At 41.7% G+C, this 18,586-nt stretch overlaps 1 protein-coding gene across 1 annotated transcript in view; it reads right to left on the bottom strand.

The window, feature by feature from the left end:
- Window positions 1–18,586, bottom strand: part of AATF (apoptosis antagonizing transcription factor) — an 813,649-nt gene that overhangs the window by 622,392 nt on the left and 172,671 nt on the right. Inside the window, exon 2 of the mRNA XM_069614687.1 lies at window positions 706–894. Coding sequence (XP_069470788.1) covers window positions 706–894 — 189 coding nt within the window. The remainder of the gene's footprint in view (window positions 1–705; window positions 895–18,586) is intronic.

The following is an 18,586-nucleotide window of genomic DNA, read 5'->3' on the forward strand; positions in this document are numbered from 1 at the left end:
TGCCCCACCATCCTCATCCGTAATTAACATTTCACTATTAAAGTCATGAAACCGTACACATTACTCACCATCAGATGACACACAAGGTCTAATACACTAAACCAAACACCTACCCTCGCCTTCTTCTATCAGGAACCCCACCATCATCATATCAATTGTTGCTTCTGCAACCAGGGGACTGCTCGTCTGGCTAAGCTGGCCGAGGGTATCCACTACCCCACAAAACAGTATTCTCAGGGGTACACAGATACTTCCGACTTGCACTAATCAACCTCCGACTTGCACTAATCAACCTAAGAGGTTTCTGCATCTGCCTTGCCTTATATTGCACAAACACCTTTCCCCACCCTCCTATCTTCTAAGCCTAGAAGCAGCTAAGCCACCATTATTGACCGAAGGGCACTATATAAGAGACTGCTTACCTTAAAAAGACAACAAATAAATGTGGATCCATGCCTAATCTTATTCCAGAGGAGAAAATGTTATTCTGACCCTACACGTCGCAATCAGATGATTACAGGTCAAACTTTAGTAATGTACCTAAAACAAAACCTAGTAGATACCAATTGTCTACTGGCTAGGAAAAACAAGAGATAAGAACCCCTAAAACACAACTGACAAAAAGTAAAAAGATATCTTCTGGAAACAACCAAGCTGCACATGAGATTTCTCTAGAAATTGGCCTGAGAACTTAAGCACTCTTACCAGAGTCTTCAGATAAGGGCTGCTCCCCAGACTCCTCTCTCAAGGCTTTGCGTGATGTTGCTTTCCCCAGGTATCGCTTGTCAGAGTCCAACATGAAAGCAGATGCTCGCTTTCGGAGACTTCCCAGAATGGCAGCATCATCTTCATCTCTTCCTTCATCAAATTTATCGATTACTCGAGCAATGGTCTCTGCAGGGTGGATGGGCAATGAAAAAGGTTTGTAATAACAGAAAATCATATGCAGACCAAGGCAACTTTAGGGTCTAAAGGTTACCCATTTACAAAAACGGCTAGAGATGAAATATGTGCATCCCTATGGATCAGGCAATTTCACCAATAGAGGGGTAAACAAAACCAGAGCATAACACTCACTACGAGGGACTTAAATGGAACAATTGTTCTCACAGAGAATGTACCCTCTTTACTGCATTATTCCATGACACAGATACAATCCCCAACATTTGCAATAATACTTTAAGAAAATATTTAAAACTTTTGGTGTTACTTGCTGTGCTACAACACATTATTTAGGATAGCATGGAATCAATGGTTCTGCAGGCACTTTAGGCATGCCCCAAATATGTAAGTGGTCACACTCTGGCAACCCATACTAACAGATCGACAAACAGTATGGACATACAATGTGAAGATACATTTTGTGCACACGCTCATGGTTTGCTTTTTTGGAGACAGGAAGGTTTTTTTCTTTTGTTGTTGCTTTATTTTGCTGTTCTTTTATTTTAAAATCCATTTATACAAATATTGGCTTTGGTATTCCAAAACACGTGAACAATGGCAAGATCCAACACATGTTCTGGTGCCAGAGAATGACAAGTAAAAACAAAACCCTGGAATATGTACAGTTTTACAATGAGAGTTAAAGCACGTTATTTAGAGATGAAGATGGGATGTTTTCATTAGACAACATAAAACAAATGAATAGCTATTATTCTGAGATTTCAGACGGCGGCACAAAGAGAAAAGGCTGTTGACGATCTGTGCACCAAAAGTGAGCAGATGAGATGCATTAACTCACAATGCAAAGAAAATATTTGCCATGCATTGTGTGAATCTAGACCAAAGACTGAAATCACGATTATGCGCATTTTCAAAACAAGTGATCAGATATATGTGAACAATGCAAGTTGAAATAATGATCATCATAACACGGAACAAGATTTAGCGAACACCTGAGGCAATGTGCAATAAAAGGATTTGAGAAACCTTAATTTCTGAAAGCCAAGTCTGGTATTCATCGGTCATTAAATCCACATTGTACTTAAACGTAAAAGTAGACAGGCGGTCCTATCTGTATTGCTGATCTAAAATTATTTTAAGGAAACAAATGGTATGACATTGATTGATGAAAATTTCAACCTGCAAAATAGATCCCAAAAATAGATCTCAAACTGGTCTTCTAGCAAGGAATAGGAAGAGCAGGGCCTGAAACCACGGGTGGAGGTGGATACTCTCGTGATGTGTGTACTATGGCTCCCATTCCCACGATACCTCACCCTCAACTATGCTGACTAGATCCGATGGGAATTATAGTCCGAAACTTCGGGAGAGCCAAAGTTTGCAGAGCTCCTACATAGTCCACTTCAGTAAGATCAAAAGGTGAATCACGAACCAACCACGGTAGAACAAAGCATTTATAAACCAGATTAGATTGTTATCTTTCCGGAAAGAGATGATGGACTATAACAAGATACATTCACAGACAAGTAGAACTTAAAGTGAAATCACAATTACTAGATGGACCAGTCCAAGAAAAAGGCAACACTGAAGCCCGATTTTCGGTCCCAAGAATTGTTTGGAGGGGTGTGGGGGCAATCATCAACTTCTCTCCTGACTCATAATAGAAGGTGAGTGCCAAATAAATAAAATATGTATTCAGGGTATTTTGGTTTAAATAAAGATTTTATCAAATGCTTCCACCCATCACTGGTCATTTCAAGCAAAGTGCTAAACTGAAATCAGGTCAAATAAGTTCAGCAACAAGTACACAATATTTGCTACTTTTATCATCAAAGTAAATGGGTATAGTATACGATGGTACAATACTAGTTTGCTTATAGTGGTAAGCAAGGGGCTGCATTAGCAGCTGACTGGCAAACACAACACTCACTAGTGATAGTTATTATGAGTTATTAGCGCCACGGGGGGGGGTGTGGGAGAGTGGAGGGGAGGGTGGCAGTGGAGGTAGCCTCCCAGCAAATCAGGAAGCTGGTAATGCTCCTGTGCCGGGTCTTCCCAGAAGCGGGAGGCCGCCCTCTTCCCGGCCGAGACAGCAGGTAAGTACGCACCGCTCACTCTGCACCCCCCCTACTCCCACCCTAATTTCATGATCCCTCATTCACCCTCAACCCACTTAAGTGCTGCTCGCTTGTCCCTTGCCAGGAACATTGTTCCCGTTGCATCCCTGTTGCAGCAATAGCTGCCATGGAAAGGGAGGAGAGACTACTTGTAGTTCTCTTCTCCCTAGTCCATGGCAGCCATCTTGACTGTAGTTTTTGTTAAGTTGAGAAACAGTAAACACACGGTTTCTCAACTTTAAAAGTAGTATCCGGTTATGACATGCCATATTTCTAATAGCAATACGCCCCTCTGGGTGGAGACATTACCTGACATTGTCATGCCCCCGCCTCTCTGGGTTTATTGCTTAATTATATGAACTGGAAGGCATTGCCTACCTTACACTTTGCGCGTTGTTTTAATGCCACTGCATTACTACAGCTGATATGGCCGGCCTCAGGAATCGAAATCACTAATTCACGTTTAAGAGGTGTTTCTGTCAAAGTATGTACAATCTTAATCTGGACCAAGAATGGATATAGCAGCATTGATTTAATGGACAGACTAGCAAAATTCATAAATTGGTCTTGTGATGAGGCCAAAATGGCGCACAGGGGGAAGATATGTGAGAATATGTCAAGGCATCCTTTGACTTGTGAAACTGTTAGAAGGATATTCAGAACCACTACTATAAAGGTGTCTGCGACGTCCACCTCAGTGGACCTAAAACGTTTACAAAAGGTCTAACCAAACTCTTGTTGTTTGAGTGACTTAGCAGTAAGGCATAGAATAAGGAGATCAGGAGACTGGTTTAAGTACAGTTAACATGCACAATAGATTTCAAGCAATAGATTGTCGACACTTAAGAATACAAAATATACTTTATTAAACAACACATGAATTTGGTACTTAATATTACAAGGCAAGTAAAAAGTACAGCTATACACAGCACAGTATAGGTGTCCTACTGGGGCACTAACCACACAATAATACACTGTCATATTACAACATAATTTGCTTGTGCATTAGCAGGCACATAAAATTAGACACATCACTTAAAAATAAGCGCAAGAGAGTTTAGCCCTATCAGAAGAACCAATGTTCAACAAGAGTTCAAGGTAGGGATCCTGTGTTGGATACTTAGGGGGAGTTTAGAAAAAAATACCAAAGGTCTACTGTAGGATTCAATGTGGCTCAACACAATAGTCAAGTGTGGCAATATAGTGACAGTTTGTAAGAATACTTACTGGTTTCCTGTGGAAGAAGGAGGCAGCTATGAAGATGACATGCTTAGGGGACCCTAGACACGATTCTTATATGCGGTTTCCACCACCAAAGGTAAGGGAAGAGTAGCTACAGTGTACCCTTCTCATTTCATTCAGGGAACAGGTGGTAACAGAAAACGGGTATGCAGCAGAGTGCCTTGAACCCAAACTAAAACGACCAAGGAATCCAAGTAAGTCAGAGCCACTATGGACTGGTCCCACATTGATTAACATGTTGGTGGGGATCCAGGGGTTATAGGTTTAGATTGACTGCTTCTGACAACTAGGTTCAGGAGGTGGCTTGGTTCTAGTGGTTTTGGTCCCAGACTGACTGCCTGGATCCTGGACCACCAGCTGGGACTTTAAGCTTATGAAAATGAAGTACCTCTGTTGCAGCACCACAATCAAGCAAGACCTAAACTATGCAATGGCATTTGGCCATCTCGCCACAGCCGACTGACCTCATTGGGTCAGTGGGACATCTAACTGCATTTTACCATGGTAGAATTTGGGGGTTAGAGAGAGATGTGTTGGTAGGATATGATATACGGCATTTATAACGCACCTGTACACAAGGGTTTCTAGGCAGGAGAATGAAGCAGGGTGGGGAGATAGAACTGGGGTATAGGGACTGACCTCCCCATACACAAAAATGGCATGCTAAAAAGTGGTAGGTTGGGTTAGTCCCATACATTCAGATGTCCCAGATCCCTGTGCAACAAAGAACGAATAAAGTCTTTGGGACGCATCAGGAGGCGGTGAACAATGAAGGAGGAGCACTTTAGCTCCAACAAGCAGCAGAGCCACAAAGTCAAAGTTTCTTAACATGATTGCTCAGCAAGTTAGTAATGGGTAAATATGGGTTGGTGTTGGTTGCCAGGGGGTACGGCGCCAATCTATGTGTCTATGTTAAAGATATTTTCTTTCAGAAAAATTTGACACGGTCAGCATCTGATGGGGGGTTGGGTGGGGTAAGTGGGACCCCAACACCTACCGTCTGCAAAAAATGTACATGGATTAACTGGGTGACCCCTCACACATGTGCGCTCAATGCCTGCGATCAGTCATTTAAAAAATAATTCTATTTCTTGGTTTTAACTTAAGGTGCTTTAATTAGGTGAATAACTATGTGAAGGTTACATCATTTATCTTGGGTGCATTCTAGGTGTTCTCTGCGACTGCTCATGCTTAGGATCCTCCGTTCCAGTGGCCTGCCTCCTGGATTGCACCGGATCCCCTCCTGAGATACAGATACCTGGGCTGGGGATGGCATGTCAAGGGACCCGCAACATTCAAACTCTATGTGCCTTTCCAATCATGTAGAACTAGCAAAGACATAGTCATGACCTCACTCTGGCTTGTAGGTGGATTAGGGCATCTAGAGCACACTTCCCAGGTTTCCACCACACAAAGGCTACCTCCTGGGTTCTGGTCAGAGACAGTGAAGAGGATGACCATGCAGGGGCCATTTTCTAGCCCTGCCTGCTAGGAACTTGCCCAACAAACACAATGATTCAAAATGTCAGGGTGTAAACAACAGGGTTAACCATTTTGGGCACTACACTGGACAAATGGGTACCATGCAGTAAAAAAGTAAAGGTGCACAGATGTGCATCCAAAAAGTGTACAAATAAAGTACCATTGCCACCAAGCTATTTTGGATAAACAGAGAAAAGAAAAATCTTCTAATAATAAAAAGAAATGTGGCACAATGTTCACTGGCACTACTATTCAAAAATTGAGGTAGTAGTGCTACACATAGACATTAATGTGGGATCCCAAGTGCTGGTAGCCTTAAGGACTAACCTGTGCCCCAAAACAAAATAAGTTATGCTTAGTCGAAAAGAGCGAATCTCACTACAAATATATGTCACACAAATCAGCCAGCAGATACCCTGCGGGTCTCTCTGAAACAGATGGGAGAGCTGCAACAACAAAATAATTCTATCCTACAGGTTTTTCATTGAAAGCATACAAGTACCTTAATGGTGCGATTGTTAAAAAAATAAATTTAAAAATAATTTTAAAAAAGTATTCATGACCATCACTAAACATATTCTGAACTCCATTAATACCAATACAAGATCGATATTAACCATCATATATTGAGATGAAGGAAAACCCAATATCCATGGTCTTGCTCCACACATGTAAATTTCAGCAAACAGAAAAGAAACTCAGTATTGAGCAATACAAAAAAAATATATGGCACATGTTCAATATAGCAAACCCTAATGCATGAGATAATCCAGCGTTGAGAAAATCATTGCTGCAAAGAACTGCATGTTTTGGTCAAGCAGACTTTAATCTGCAATTCAAGCTCCTGAAAGAATGGGAAGAGAAATGCAATGAACAATATCGAGTTTGGGAGATCCCTTCTCTTGTAACAGATAATCCTAGGAGAGAGCACAGATGTTAACTACGTTTTGAACCCGAGGGCCTGCGACAGGCGCTTAGCCTCTGATCAACCAGCAAAGAAAATCTTCTGCGATCATGATGACTCATCCCTGATCGACTAAGTCCTAATCCATGCTAGCAATTGGGACCTAGCAGAAGTTTTTGAGGTCCAGGTCTGTTAGGAGAGCAACATAAGCCCCCAATTATTGCATTCAAATCCCTGTGACAGCTAGACTACCAGAAGACAGTGAATAGGAAATCTTCTGATATAGTGGTGGTAGGACACTCCCGATGATCAGTAAAATGGGCTAAGATCGAAATGGTGGGAACAAACCATTCGTGCTGCAAGTGGAAAATGCATTAAGTATGTGATAGGAATGATGGTTATATTTTTTTATAAAATATTATTGTTTGCATATACTAAAAATGGTTAGTATGTTTAAGGGGGTTGCGTTTGGATTGTAACGTATGCTTCTATTATATGCTTATTGAAGTGTTTATGTTTCTACGAAAAACTTAAAACCCTTGTTTTATATTGTAATAAGTTGTATTTGTTGACATGCTAATAAAAAGATGTTTAAAAAATAAATAAATGTTAGAACACGATAAACATCGAATGACAAATGTTTGAAATGCTGTAATGTTATGTACAAACAAATCAGATAGAGACATAAATTACATTGAGCATATTGCACATAGGGGATACATTACTCCCCGTAATCGTATTTCTGATGCTTGTGTCCGCTTAGATTCACATGTTATGCAAAGGCCACCATCTAGTGGTAATCGCAGAGTATTACATTATTTGTTTTTCGAAAATCGAAAAAGGACGTCGACAGGGCGTGTTAGTAATACTATCTCTCGTATGACATCCACTGTACCCAGGGCCCTTCACGCATCGAGGTCCCTCACATCGTTTTGTTTTTGACATGAGGTAGCATGAAGTGTAGCGTGTGTATAGATGTAATAAAGCAGATGAGAAGCGATAAAGCCAGAAAAACATCTATGCACCTTTTACTCTAAGAGGTGAGAAAGGGTGGGCGCATGAATCCAAGCAGATACAAGCATCAGGAATACGATTAAGGTGAGTAATGTATCCCTTCTGAGACTTGGGAATCTGCTTAGATCACATGCTATGCATAGACTAGCAAGCAGTATCTGGAGAAGGAGGTTGGTTGTGTGAAGGTAAGGCAGCAAATTGATGTTTTAGCACCGCTTGTCCCACCTGTCAATCTGCTTTAGAATATGCGTCAACGAAGTAATACCGAGTAAAGGTATGTATGAACTCCATGTAGTTGCTTTGCAAATGGCGTCCAGCGAGACGTCTGCAACAAATGCCAAAGTAGCTCCTGTTCCTATAGTAGAGTGAGCTCTTGGTGTGAAAGGCAGAGTTTTCTTTGATAGGGAGTAGCAGAGCTGTATGCATTTCACTATCCATCTGGAGATGGCATTCTTTGAAATGTGATCACCCTTTCTGCCAGGTGCAATGGAGACAAACAGTTCATCTGTTTTTCTTAGCGGTTTTGTTTACATAGTACAAAACTGCCCTTCTTACATCCAGTGTATGGAGGTTTCTCAGCTGAGTTGGATGAATTTTGATACAAAGCAGGTAGTTTAATGGATTGGTTAACATGGAACTTGGATATGAATTTTAGGTGAAAACCTAGGGTGTGTTCGAAGTACCAGTACTTGTGGATAACAAAGAAAGGGTCTTGCACTGACAATGCTTATAGCTCACTAACCAGTCTTATTGAGGTGATGGCTACTAGGGAAGCGGCATGTTAGGTGGATTTGTGCATAGGCTCAAAGGGTGGACCCATGAGCTTTGAGGGTACAAAATTAAGATCCCAACCTGGAGCCGGGTTGGAAATGGGGGGTAAAGTATATTTACTCTCTCCATGAAAGCCTTAACAGGGACATTCCAGCAGGACACCTTATTTTGTGAAGTGGTGTACGCGGACAGAGCCGCTAGGTGAACCTTGATGGAGTTAAATACTAGGCCAGACTCAAGTAAGTGTAACATGTAGTGAAGAATGTGCGATGGGGTACATTCAATAGGGTTTACATCTTTTGATCGGCACCATATTACAAATCTTTGCCATTTGTTGAAGTAGCAGTGCCTGGTGTTTGGATATCCTCATCGAAGCATGCAAACCTTACACCTTTGAGGTTTAAGTGTCCAAACTCTATGACTTCAGAAGCCAGGCTATCAAGTTCATAGACTGAGGATGTGGGTGGAGTATTGTCTGCCCCCTGCTGGTATAGCATGTTGTAGGGGCATAGGAGTTCGACTGGTTCACACATCGCCAGTTCGAGCAGATGTGGAAAACAAGGTTGTCTCACCCAAATAGGAACAACCAGGATTAGAGTAGCTTTTCCCTGGTGCATCTTGTGCACTATCTTGCTCAGGAGTGGTGTTGGTGGAAAAGCGTGAGCAAATTTCGCTGACCAGCTCATCCACTGGGCTTTCCCCTTGGATCTGGGTTGGGGAAACCTGGATGCAAAGTCTGGGCATTGTATGTTGAGGTTTGTGGCGAATAAGTCTAAAGGAGGATAACCCCAGAGGGAGAAGATTTTTTGTCTAGAATTCCTCTGTTGAGTTCCTACTCCTGTTCCTCGGGTACAGGATTTCTGCTTAGAGTGTCTGCCAGAGCATGGAGTTCCCTGGAACGTGATTGGACACTAGGAACATGTTCCGCTTGAGTGCCCACTTCCAACTTTTTTGGGATAGCATGGACAGACTTGGAGAGTGTGTCCCTCCCTGCCTTGTTATGTAAAACATGGCAGTGGTGCTGTCTGTAAGGACTTGCACCATTTTGCCTGTTCGATGCAGCTGAAAAGCTTGTAGGGCTTCGAGTACTGCTAGTACTTTCAAAATGTTGATGTGGTTCTGGACTGTGATCTGTGTCCACAGGCCATGTGCTGTGTGGTGAAGGTGTGTGAGGTGTCTGTTGCAAGTATCACTTGGACTAGAGGATTGAGTGAAAGGGTTTTGCCTTCAACAGACCACCAACAAAGTGCCTATCCTAGGGTTAGCGAAACTACTACTAGATCGTCCCACTGACCGCTTGCCCGAGACCATTGTTTTGCTAACCGCACCTGCAATGGGCGCATGCACAACTGTGCATGTGGAGCTAGATAAATGGATGCAGCCATCATACCGAGCAGCCACATTACTTTGCGTACGGTTATTTGGCGACCAGCAAGATAATGAGGTATTTGCAGCAGTATGTTCTGAACTCTTTCGTTTGGGGGGAGGAGGGCGGGGAACGACTAGCCCCTCTGTTTTTTTTATGATAGCTCCAAGGAACTGCTTGGTTTGGCTTAGGACGAGGCTTGATTTTTTCTCGTTGATTGAAAACCCCAATTGGAACTGAAGATTGATTGTTCTTTGGGTATTCTGCTTGCAAATTTGACGGCATTCCCCTGTTATCAGCCAGTCGTCCAGATAAGGTTACACTGGGATTGATTCTCTGGATAAGTGCGCCACCACCACCGCCAATAGCTTGGTGAATACCTTGGAGCTGAGGGTAAGCTGAAGGGGAACATCTTGAACTGGTAGTGTTGATTTGCTATTTTGAAGCGCAGGAATTTTCTGTGCACTGGGAACATTGAAATATGAAAGTATCCATCTTTCATATCCCATGATGCCATCTAGTCCCCTTGTTTTAGCAGTGAGATTACTCTTGTAGCATGGTCATGCAGAACTTTTCTGGCTTTACATATGGGTTTTCAGGATGCAGGTCTAAGACAGGGCGCATTGTATGATCATACTTTGGCACAAGAAATTACGTTGAATAGATAACCTTGTTTACCTGGTTTGCCGGTACGATTTATATAGCATCCTTTTCCAGCAGTGCTTTGACCTCTTCTAGGAGAATTAGTTGTTCTTCATGCGTTGTTTGTCTCCATCTTGGCGGGTGGTTGGATGGTCTCTGTTAGAGTTCTATACAATAGTCCCCCAATACGGTGCATAGTACCCACTTGTCTGACGTGATCCTTGACAAATGTGACCTGCTACTGGAGAGGCATGGCAGGGGACATGGAGCAGGTCGCCATTGCTTTGGGGGGGTTGGAGCCTCTGGTTAAGGAGGATCTGCCTCTACTCCTAGACCTTCTGTATCCCCTTTGAAAATTATGCTGGGAGGACTGCCCCTGGTGGAACCCCAAGATGACATTTGACTATAGTTAGATGAGCGTTGAGAATTATCTCCTTGAAATCAGCGTGCATTAAACGCACCTCTTTGCACAAAGGGTTTGTTAGTTAGCCGTCCCAGGGACTTAAGGGTGTTGTACTCTTCTTTAGCACCTTTCAGTGCATTCTCGACTGCTTTCCCAAATAAGGCATTTAGTTCGATTGGCATATTGAGTAGGGTGGCTTGAGTTTCCAGCTTAAAGCAGGATTGTCTTAACCATGCATGGTGCTTAATAAGAGTACCCTCTGCTACTATACGGCCTGCATGATCTGCAGCGTTGAGATTATTTTTTAGGATGCAGTTGGCCACCTGCTTACCCCTTATCACCGTTTTCAGGAGCTGTGTTTTAAAAGGCTCTGGTAGATTTGTTGTAGTATCTCGTCCCATTTATGGCAGTTGTAACTCGTCAAGAGAGTGGTGTTATTAGCTATTCTTACTTGTTATGCAGCCGAGAAAGCTACTTTCTTGCCCAGTGTATATATATTTTTGCTCTCCTTATCAGGAGGGGCTTCAGCAGAGGCTAAGGGCATGCCTGCCTCCTTTCTTGTGGTAGTTACGATGAGAAAGTCAGGCTTTAATAGGTGTCTGAGGGGGCTGGCCAGAAAAACGTTTGAATACAGGGGTTAACTGCCGAAAAAGTTTGTAAAACTTACAATGTTTTTCAGGGTGGTCCCTGGGGAGCCAGAGGTTACACGCCTTGTGCGAGTCCTTCCAGGGAAACTTCCTATTACAGGAAGGGCAACGTTTAAAGGGTGCATTTTCCACAATAGGGAAATAGGGAAATAGGGAAATAGGGGACGGTGGCAGCTCGGCGATGGAAAAAGGAAGAATAGGGAAATAGGCACTCTCTAAAGGAAAGAAAGTTATGACCTCCTCCCACTCTCCCTATTGTGAAGGGCCGAGGCCCGTTGAGGCCCAAGTGGCTGCAGTTAAAGTTCATCGAGATGGTCCAAGTAGTCCTAGTCTATGAATCATCCATCCTTGAAAGCCATCGCCGAAGATCTTACGGTAGTACTGCCGTCAAAAGGATAGAAAGAAATCAAACTTTTAAAACTTGTATAAAGCGGTTAGCAAGAAAGAAGGAACTCTGCATTATAGCGTCAGACAATGATGGCGAAAAAAAATGATCAGAGGGACCTCAACGCGTGAAAGACCATGGGTACAGTGGACGTCACACTAGGGATAGTATTAGTGACACGCCCTGTCGACATCCCTTTCCGAGTTTCGAAAACAAATAAATGTAATATCAGTAGATGCAGCCTATGCATAGTATGTGATCTAAGCATATCCACAAGCTTCAGAAACTATATATAAGAGAAATAACCATTATAAGATTGCAACCTGGTTTTATGGGCGAGGTTTGTTTTCAGGTACACAGAGGATGGACTAAATTCAAAGATATGTATTTATTGTATGGCTGAACATGGCTCTGGTGATTCAGAAAAAGCCTGTAGGGGTAAAACGCGTAAATCATTCTGCCATGAAAGTCCTTTTAATGAATTAAATAAAGGAAGGCTATTGATGGCGATACATGGTGTGAAGGTGTCAACTTTTTGACAACCTGGAAAAATGCAGCCCCGCAGTGTGAATGTGGTGTAGAGGTCTTCCCCACATCAGTGTGAAAACATATTTTGCGACATGCTTGGTAACGTAGACACCAGCACCAAAGTGTCCAGCAGAGCGTGTTCAACAAGGAGCAGTTAGCGTGTCCTGAAAGCCAAAAGAAAAAGCAAACGCAGCCGCGGGCCCTGGACACACGAACAAAGGAATCTGTGACTTGTAACCGAGACGCTGATGGGAAACTGGTTGGAGGACGCGTTGCCAAAGGCGAGCTAAGCAAGGTTTTGAATATGGTATATTCGTGATTGGAGGCATGAGAAGCGGCTAACAGTATTACTAAATGGTATAGGAACTCAGAGAAAAGAATGATTAATTTAAGGATAATCCAAAAAGGAAGAGAATCATTTATATTCAAAAGCAAAGTTGCAGAAACCAAACAGGGCAAAAAAGGCACATTTATTTAAACACAATTCACACCGTGTTAAACAATAACGGTGAATTAAGTCACCATTCTAATTGAAGTAGGATACTCAAATATGGCAGATAAGGAAACACAAAGAACTCTGCATGCAACGGCCCTTTTTGATAAGGAGATGGTGGTGGAGCATAGGGCCAAAACCAAAAATGTTAATATCCAAAATAAGATACAACAAAAAATGATTAGACTGGAGAAATTACATAAACAAGGGAAAGATAAATGGTGGGAGGAAACCTCACTAAAAAATTACATAGACACGACTGCGCACGCATATGATAATCCAGATCTAGAAATGTTGGAGGAATGGGGAGAGGCCACTCATTTTTGCTAGTTTAAATTTCTCGAGATACTGGTAAGATATGCAGAAAAAAAGACAGAGAAACATTGCTGAAAAAACTAAAAGAAATAGAGGAAGTTGTGTATGCAGGAGTTGATGGCAAACTGGTCCAGGGGGTACAAAAACAAATGGATTTAAAAAAAAAAAAAGAAAAACAGAGGAAATTGAAGAAAGAAATGCATGTCAATTCCTCAGAGATAAACAGGACTATGAAACTGGGAGAATATAAACGATCGCAAAAAGGGTTGGTGAGCCAAGACCAACTAGAGGCATAATAATAGAAAATACACAACAAAAGAAGAAAAACCAATCATCGGAAGACTCAGCAAGTTCATCAGTGTAGAATTTGGGAAGTGAAACAACAGACACCCCAAAAAGATAGAATTGTCCAGACGAAATGCAGCTGTTGCACATGGAGGAGGAAAAAATAATGGCCAGAGGGTGGAACAAAGAGCAACAAAAGCACCAGGGAGAAATCACAAGACAGAGAGGGAGGAGGGGCCAGAAGCCAGACCATAGATTCAACATCACAGGGACGACAGACACTTTGGGAAGGCAGGAATATGAAAGGAAAGTGAATATGGATCTCCAAGTAATAAACCTAACTGACAGACCACTGAATGAAAGGGGGGGGGGGGAGTATTAGCAAAGGGATTACATTTTTGCACAGATGCTAGGTTTTATTACACTCAAACATGGATTGACCTGCACTTGTACATCAGAAAACTGAGACTGATTAAGTTTCATGAAAACAATGCAGTGTTGACATTGAATGAGCTACAAGAGTCATCGAATTAAGGATGGAAAGAGAATGAAGACCTAATGTGGAATAGCGGAGACCTAGCACTACTAGGGGTAAATACAATAACGGAAGAAAGTGGCATCAAGCCAAAATCAAAATTAAATCCCAACTGTGATCTAGTACTGGATGAGTTGAGGAAACTCAACATTATTGCGAAATAATCCATATGACTGTTGTCACCTATTGTGCAGCCGACGCGAGAGAAACCGGAGCGGCAGAACTGTCTGCCTTTGGGATTTGTCCCTATTACTGTATTTCGGACAACAGTCATATGGATTATTTCGCAATAATGTTGGCCCTGATTTGACAAAGGTTCGTGGAAGCTGAAACGCGTAATTAAGTAGAGGGCTACTGTTTTCATATATAGCTACGATTTATATAGTTTATGCTTTTAAACAACTTTTTCCATTGGCGCCGAGTCCTAGAGTCATCTGTGTTTTTTCTGGCATTTTATATGGACGGTATGGGCTTAATATTTGTCCGAATCCAGTGACCAGCGACAACTGATTTGAATTAGTGAACCCATTATTGTCAATACGTGGCAATTAAAAAGGGATTGTAAGGAGTCGCCTGCTTGAGCAACTTTGAAAATAAGCCCCGCATTTTTCCAATTGAAACCTTATATTTGAGACACAATGGACTCACAAATATCCAAGACATCCCACGCCAACCAATGTATATGCTAGTGACATTAGATGTCTCATTATATACGAGCATTGAACATGATTCAGGAATAAAAGCGGCACAACATTTCTTATCAACAAAATCAGCAAGCTACAAAGAACACTCACTAATGATACTAGAAATGCTCACATATTGTTTGGAGCACAATGTTCAATGGACAATAGTATGTGTAAACATGCGGGACAACATGTGCCCTGTCTTTTGCAAATTTATACATGGGGATGTGGGAGAATGAGGTTTTGCATAATAATACAGAGTCGATACATTGACCATCTGTTATTTGGGAAGGCAATACGAGAGAATGGCTACAGTTGGTTACGATAATCGATAAAAATCCACAAAAAATCCAATTAACAGAACAACATGACAGTATTAGTATTGTCTATCTGGATATAAAAATAGAAATTGTGGGTGGAAAAATACAGAGTACTATGTATAGAAAAGAAACTAGTATGAACGCTTGATTACATGCAGAGAGTGGCCACCTGAAGAATCTAAAATGGAGCATTCCTTATGGTGAGTTCTTAAGAATTAAAAGGAAACCGACTGTCTGAGATACTCACAAGAGGCAATACAAAGGTTCAAAAAAGGAAATATCTAGTTCACATAATTAGCAAAGCATATCTAAAAGCAAAGAAGGTGAAAAAGGAAGAACTACTGCGGTTATACACCGGGGGTACTTATTCTTTACTTTGTACTTACTGCCCCTACAGCGGACAGTATTATGCTTCTGAATGTAACAATCGACTTAGCGTCTTGAGATCCCTTAATACATCTAACAATTTATTTTTCTTAACCAGACCAGACCAGACAGCGCAAGTGCGTCAGATCTACACCCACATTGTCCGCCTTCTGAAATAGTTATCACTGGGTAAGGGATTTACCTTCACTTACACTGAACATACACCACAGTAATTACTACACTCCATAGTGATGTTGTCAAATAGTGATACCATTTTTGTATTACACAGGTTGAACTTAAGAAAAATATCTGGCCACTAGGCCCAGGAATAGAAGGTCAGTGACATCTAGACTTTAGAAGGCTCTTCTAAATTATTCTCAGATTGAAATAGCTGAACGGAAACACACTATTCACTTATCCTTTAGGAGAACATGTATGCATATTGAACATACCCTGCAAACATTATGTAACAAAATGCTTCCTGCCCTGAAGATGGATCCATATGAATCTGAAACGCGTCGGCATAACTATAATTGAGAGAAGCTTTTTGGACTACACATCTTTGAAGCACATGGAAATATATGTTAAAATAACGGCTAACATAACTGTTGAATCAAGTTGAAACACTTTGCTGATTGATGTTGGTTTATGCTGAATGATTCACCATTGTATTTTGGATATTATATATAGTTTGAACACAAGATTGTCATGTTATTTACGATTATACAGATGTAAGATTTTCTCTTTACTTGAAAACTGGTTCCTATTCTACTCTTTACCTTTGTGGTTGAGATGAATACGACCATTACACATGGATTTGTATTGTAATACTAGTGTTTACTAAATAGAGATTAATTTGTTTTTGTGAACTATTTACTGTTGTGGTCTCCGGTGGGAAGTACCTGTTTAGGCACCTTCTTGTCTCCTCAGACCATACAAATTACCCTGGGATATTGTGTTCCCTAAGGAGTGCATCATAGGGTTACCGATTGGCAACAACTGGTTGTGTTTTGTACTGTTTCTCCCTTGGTCTCCAGTGATCTTGAGACTTACCTGATTGCACCTGAAATAACCAGAGTTACTTTTTTAACTTCCGAATTATCCTTTGAGTACTAATAACTGTGAGAGAACTTAGTTATACAGTTGTGCCTCCCTCAACCTACCCTTGTTGTGGACATGAGGTTATCAGGCATTGAAAGTATTTTTTTTATATTGATGTTTTTAATATACAATGTGTGCAATAGGAAGCATTGTGAGATTTGAATCACTCAGCACTTTAGGGCACAAAGATCAGTATCAAAGGCATAGAAAGTAACAGTTTTACATGGATGATTTTAATATAGAATGTGTGCAATAGAAAGAATTGTGAGAATTGAAGCACTTTAAGGTACAAAGATCGGTATCCCATGGAATAAACTTAAAGGTAGATTGTACTCCTTAGATAATGATATTAAATCTAGAAAACCCCCGATTACCATTGGTTCCTTTAAACATGAAAAATTAGGCACCTTACAAGCATGCAGCACTTTATTTCATAAAGGTTGCTATGCACTTTATTTAGAGTAATGCAGAAGAAAAATCACAGTATAAAATTTACATCATGCACTTTGTGTCAATGGACATCACTCAGAAGCAAAGCACAGGGTATTAAATCATGCATATCCATGTGAAAGAATATATATGAAAAAATGAAATCTCTTGCTGCTAAATAATAAGAACCTTACCTAGCACATAGCACTTTAATGCAAGTATGCACAATGCACATGATTATAATGTTGATAAGACATCGTTGCTATTTAAAAGCACCATATGGCCAGATAAGAAAGACAGTGATAAAATATATCCAAAGCAGAGAATACATGCCACATGGCAGAGCTATTTGGTTAAATGTAATGATGATATATTTATGACATACTGTACAATGATATTGATAAAACAAAGATGCATGCACTTTAAGTATCGAAGTGTATATGCATGCTGCAAGTGGAAAATGCATCAAGTATGCAACAGAAGAACATTATGCTGTGTGCTATGAAAAATGTTAAAGCACGATACACATCTAACAAATGTGTGAAATGCCGTAATGTTATGTACAAACAAATAAGATAAGGAGACATAATTATGTTGAGCATATTGCATATTATATATGTATGTAAGAGAGATGTCCATCATAAAATGGCAACCAGGTTTTACATGGTAGCACAGAGGGCTGTGTTCAGGTAAACAGAGGATGGACTAAATGCTAAGATGAACAAGTTACTTTCTTACCTGGTAACGTTCTTTCGATGGGATGGTCCGACGACGTATTCCATATCTATGACATGTAATCACCACAGCTGTGCTGCTTCGGAAACTTTTCCGGCGTCTGCGTCCTGCGTCGATGACGTCGATGCGCCGACGTCTAGGACCTCCTCCGACGTCCGACGCCATCCGATGTGATAAGTAGGACGCACGACGCCCGTAGCCTCAGTTGTAGTTTTTTCCCCCAGAACGTGTGACATAAGTCAACTGCCAGTCAGACACAAAGCCTTGCGGAACGCAAGCTGCAATCGCAAAAGAAATTCTGCAGCGGGGAAGGCAGGGCGGGAGCGATATGGAATACGTCGTCGGACCATCCCATCGAAAGAACGTTACCAGGTAAGAAAGTAACTTGTTCTTCGAGGGGATTGGGTCCTCCGACGTATTCCATATCTATGACAGACTCCCAAAGCAGTACCAAAACAAGGAGGAGGGAAAGAATTTAGAAACAAATTTACAATAGCCAATCAAATAGCAGAGCAAAGGACCGCCTTGCCAAAGGCCAGATCCTGCCCTCTGATGGAATCGAGGGAATAATGCCGTACAAATGTATGTACTGAAGCCCAGGTGGCTGCATCACAGATGTTGCGAATAGGAACACCCCTCTGCAGCGCAGTAGATGCAGCCACACCCCTGGTAGAATGGGCCCGCAAGCCAGCCGGTGGGTCCTTACCCGCCAAGCGGTAACACTCCGAGATGGCCAAAATAATCCAGCGGGACAAAGTCTGTTTCGTCACAGCTTGCCCCAAACGCTTACCAGCGTAACCAATAAAGAGTTGATCGTCCACTCTGACCCGGGACATGCGGGAAACATAAAAGCTTAAAGCTCTCCTAGGATCAAGCCTATGGAGCCTCTCCTCTTCCTTACCAGGATGCGGAGGAGGATA

This window comes from Ambystoma mexicanum, chromosome 9 (genome assembly GCF_040938575.1).
Source record: "Ambystoma mexicanum isolate Mex_15411 chromosome 9, UKY_AmexF1_1, whole genome shotgun sequence".
Classification (NCBI taxonomy): domain Eukaryota; kingdom Metazoa; phylum Chordata; class Amphibia; order Caudata; family Ambystomatidae; genus Ambystoma; species Ambystoma mexicanum.